The 4,426-nt window shown below is 67.4% G+C and overlaps 1 protein-coding gene across 1 annotated transcript; it reads right to left on the bottom strand.

Moving 5' to 3' along the window:
- Positions 1-331: 331 nt before the first annotated feature.
- Positions 332-4,419, bottom strand: LOC112123147 (GRIP1-associated protein 1-like; the record flags this gene model as incomplete). The annotated part of the gene is made up of 9 exons (XM_026662740.2): positions 332-425; positions 703-819; positions 1,144-1,271; positions 2,559-2,658; positions 2,987-3,043; positions 3,140-3,235; positions 3,593-3,670; positions 3,809-3,922; positions 4,171-4,419. Coding segments are annotated over 9 exons (1,033 nt in total), but the record flags the coding sequence as incomplete, so codon positions are not given.
- Positions 4,420-4,426: the final 7 nt, after the last annotated feature.

Raw genomic sequence — 4,426 nt, 5'->3', positions numbered from 1 at the left:
AGGTCTCTCAAGCCCAGTGTCCTGTACACCGACAGCGACCAATGAGCCGCTCAGGGCGAGAGGGGGTGACCAGGCCGCTCAGGGCGAGAGGGGGTGACCAGCCCCCCCACAGCCCCCCAGCAGACCCCCGCCCCCCCCACCCCCCCTGACCCCCCCGGGGGGGGGGGGGGAAGTGGGTGAGGGTTTTCCCAGCATGCTGTGCAGCAGGACTCACCCCCCACCCCGGCTCCCTGCCCCCCCCGGCCTCGTAACGTCTGGGACGTCTGGCGATGAATCCAACCCACTGGGACAGGGAGAAGCCCCCCCGCCCCCCGGACACCGGGGTTCTCACCGATGCGACTGTCCATGACGTAGGTTTCGATAATGGCACTTTTCCGGCACAAATCCTCTGCCATCGAGGAGCTGCTCACTTCCAGGTGCTTCACCTGTGGGGGCAGGTCAGAGCGCCCGAGCCGGCGCCCCCCACTCCTGCCCCGCAGCCCCCCGCGGCCAGCGCCCCCGACTCCTGCCCCGCAGCCGCCCCCGGCCGCGTCCCCACTCCTGCCCCGCAGCCCTCCCCGCCTCCCCCCCCCCCCCCCCCACCCCCCCCCGCCCCCCGGCCCCCAGCCCCCCCGGCCCGAGCCAGCGCCCCCCACTCCCGGCCCGCAGCCCCCACTCCCGCCCCCCCACTCCCTAGCGCCCCCTGCAGGGCGGGGCTGGTACCTTTTCCTCCAGCATCCACTTCTCCTGCTGCGTCTCCGCCAGGCGCTGGAACAGCTCCGAGATCTCCTCGTCCGACAGCTCCGCGGGGCGCTGGGCCTGGGGGCTCCCCGTGTTGGACTGGAGGGGGGCAGAGCTGCCCTGAGTGCCAGCCAGACACCAGGGGGAGGGGTGATGGGGGGTTGTGAAGAGGGCGGGGCCTGCCATGGGGGCAGGGCTGGGCATAGTCTGAGGGAAGTGGGGAGGGGAGGAGCCAGGCATAAGAGGCGGGGCTAGCAGCAGAGGCCACGCCCCCTGGGCAGGGAGGGAATAGGAAGGGGCAGAGGGCAGCTGAGAGCCAGCACAGGAGATCCTGCCCTTTTAGGAGGGAAGGGGAAAGAAGCATGGGGGCGGGGCTTGGCACACAGGAGGCCCCGCCCCCGAGCAGGAAGCCCCACCCCTTACCTTGGTGCTGCCCGGCCCGGACCCCTCCTTCATGATCTCCCGGTAGCTGAAGGACGAGATGCTGCTGCTGTCGCCCGTCTGTGCCCGGCTGGGAGAGCTCATCTCGGCCAGAACCAGCTCCTCAATCCCTGCGGAGACAGGGCATGGAACCCAGGAGTCCGGGCTCCCCCCACCCCCACTCCCCTCCCAGAGTCCGGGCTCCCAGCCCCCCCAAACCTTTCTGCTGGGACGTTCCAAACAGAGGGGTCCCCCGTCAAACCAAATACCAGCTGACAGCCGCCCCCCCCCCCCCAATTCCCTACCAGTGAGGGAATAATTCACAGCCTGAGCAGAGATGAACCAGACCGAATGGGGTGGGGGCTGCGATGCTGCATGGGGCCCGCGAGCCCGGTGCTGAGATGCAGCCAGCTCTGGGGTGGGGCAGCTGGGGAACAGCCACATATAACGGCTTCCTGGAGCTGGGGGGAGAACCCAGGCGTCCTGGCTCCCAGCCCCCCTGCAGCGGGGGATAGAAATTGAGGGGCTCGCTAAGCCAGGTGACGGTTATTCCGAGGGAGATGAAGGCTTGGAGCTCCAGATAAATACGTTTCATTTCAACGTGTTTCTTTGCCATGGGAATTAATATTTCATGCCCAGAAGCGTATTTAACGCTCCAGCTCCCCGCGGCAGCGAGGCCGGCTCGGAAACGACGCACGCGTTTAATATTTGATCTCCCCTTCTCCTGCCACGTTCCAGTGAAAAGCAGAACGCTTTTGCCTCTTGGCGCCCGGCCCTGGAGACGCCGCCCTCGATGGCGTCTCGCTGTGGTGGGGAAAACTCCGCAGATTCAAGGAACGGCCCAGCCCCAAAAGCCACCGCGTCAAACACACGCTCCTCTGGGGCGCTCCCCGCGTCCGTACACACCTCCCTCCCCGCTCTAAAGCCTGCTGAGTTCTTAGCCTTCTGGGCCATCCTGTGGCGAGGAGTTCCATAGGCTCCTCCTTTGAAACGGCCCCCTCCCCCTTCTGGGAAGCCTTGGCCACCTGGAGAATGGTGGGACTGCCCCCTAATGGTGGAAGAGGGAACAGCTCACAGGCCGCGCTCCCATCGCCCCCTACAGGCCACAGCCTAAGATCACTGCAGATTCACTGTGTGGCTGTACACCCCCCCAGCTACCTCGCCCCAGAGGTGGCTGCATCTCAAGACTGGGCGAGCCATCCCCGTGTGACGTTACGTGTGGCTGTTCCCCAGCTGCCCTGCCCCAGAGGTGGCTGCAGCTCAGCGCCAGATGAGCCATACTTGTGCAAAGGCGCTTGGGAAGGGACTTGGAGGTTGAGGGGAAGGTCCCGTGTCCCGTTCCCTGCCCCCCCGGGCCAGCCAGTCCCCGGCCCTGGTGCCAGATGGGGTGGGGGGGCCCGTATCCCATCCCCGCTCACCCGTCCGGGTCTTGCTGTTGGTCAGGATCTCCTGCAGTCGCTCCTGCAGCTTATCCGCCCGCTTCCGCTCCAACTGCAGCTGCCGCTTCAAGTCTTTGAGCTACGGAGAAGGGGGGCAGAGAATTGAAAGGGCCCCGGGGGCCCCGAGCGCAGCCCTGTGCCGGGCAGGGGCCGCTGGGGGGAGCAGGGACGCTAATGGGGAGCGCGCTGCTGTTTAACCCCGTCTCCCCTCTGCATGGTGGCAGCTGGAGGGGGCCGAGGGGGCTCCATGACCTGCCAGCCCCTCCCACACACACTGCAGTGCATCGAGCAGCGTCACAGCAAGGGGAGTGCCCGGGGTCTGTCCCGGCTCGGGGGGCAGCGGGGGATCAGGACTCCTGGGTTCCAGCGGCGGGGCCGGAGGGGATCGGGACTCGGGGATCACTCACGGCGGCGCTGCCTTTCTTCTCCAGGATGCGCTGGCCGTCCACCGTGTCCTTCACCTCCTGTCAGAGACGAGGCCACATCAGTTTCACCCCCAGCCCCGCCCCACCCTGTGCTGGGGGGCTCTGGGGCCGGAAGGAACCCGGGCCCCCCCTCACCTGTCTGAGGCGGCTGATCGTGCCCACGTGCTCGTCCCGGGAGCGCTCGGCCGCCCGCAGCTGCTCCCTGGCACCTTCCACCTCCTGGTCCTTTAGCTGAGGGGAGGGACAAGCAGCCAGGGGTCAAAGGGCTGTCTGTCCCACAGAACATGCAGCCACCTCTGGGGAACAGCTGTGTATAACACCACACCGGGAGTCTCCCTGGCTTGGAGCTGCAGCCACCTCTGGGGCGGGGCGGCTTGGAACAGCTGTGTATAACACCACACCGGGAGTCTCCCTGGCTCGGAGATGCAGCCACCTCTGGGGAACAGCTGTGTATAACACCACACTGGGAGTCTCCCTGGCTCGGAGATGCAGCCACCTCTGGGGAACAGCTGTGTATAACACCACACCGGGAGTCTCCCTGGCTTGGAGCTGCAGCCACCTCTGGGGGAAGGCAGCTGCCAGTCGTACCTTCAGCTCGGCCGCATGCTGCTCCTTGCACACTCGAAGCGCCTCTTCGTGGTTCCGTTGGTGCTTTTCAATCAGCTCCTGCAACGCGAGAGACGCCCGGAGTGAGACCGGCCGGGGATGGGGGGTTGGGACCTGGGGCCGGATCCCTCCAGGGGGCGCCGGCTCCCACCCGGCCCCAGGGCAGGGGACAGGAATGGGACCTGGAGCCTCTCCCACCTCCGCTTCCTTGAGCCGCCGCTCGAACCAGCCTTTGGCCCCGTCCATGGACTGGATTTGCAGGCGCAGCTCCTCCACCGTCTGTTGTGAGCTCTCCAGCTCCCGGCTCCGGGCCTAGGCGTGGGGAGAGAGGCACCATCACCGCCCGGCCCCCAGACAGAGGCGTGACCCCACCCAGCTGGGGCAGAGCCCACGGGGCTGAGATGCAGCCAGCTCTGGGGTGGGGCAGCTGGGGAACAGCCGCACATAACGCCGCACGGGAACGACTCGCCCGGCATGGAGATGCAGCCACCTCTGGGGCAGAGCAGCTGTGTGTAAAAACTCCGGCCCGCCCCGGCTCCCTACCCCCCTCGCCCAAGCACCTTCTCCTCCTTGAGCTGCCCCCGCAGCTCCTCCTCGTGGTGTTTCTTCTCCTCGTGCAGCTGGCGCAGCTCCCGCTCGTAGTGCGCCCGGACGCCCAGCACCTCCTTGTCCTGCTGCAGCCGCAGCGCCGCCAGCGCCTCCTGGTGCCGCCCCTTCTCCTGCTGCGTCTCCACCGCCATCGCGTCCAGCAGGGACTTCCGCTTGTCTGCGCTCTGCGGGGAGACCCCGCTGAGCCCCCCGGGCAGTGCCCCCCCC

This window comes from Terrapene carolina, unplaced genomic scaffold (genome assembly GCF_002925995.2).
Source record: "Terrapene carolina triunguis isolate 2854851 unplaced genomic scaffold, T_m_triunguis-2.0 Scaffold29997, whole genome shotgun sequence".
Taxonomy (NCBI): Eukaryota; Metazoa; Chordata; order Testudines; family Emydidae; genus Terrapene; species Terrapene triunguis.
This window is presented reverse-complemented; position numbering and strand designations above follow the sequence as displayed.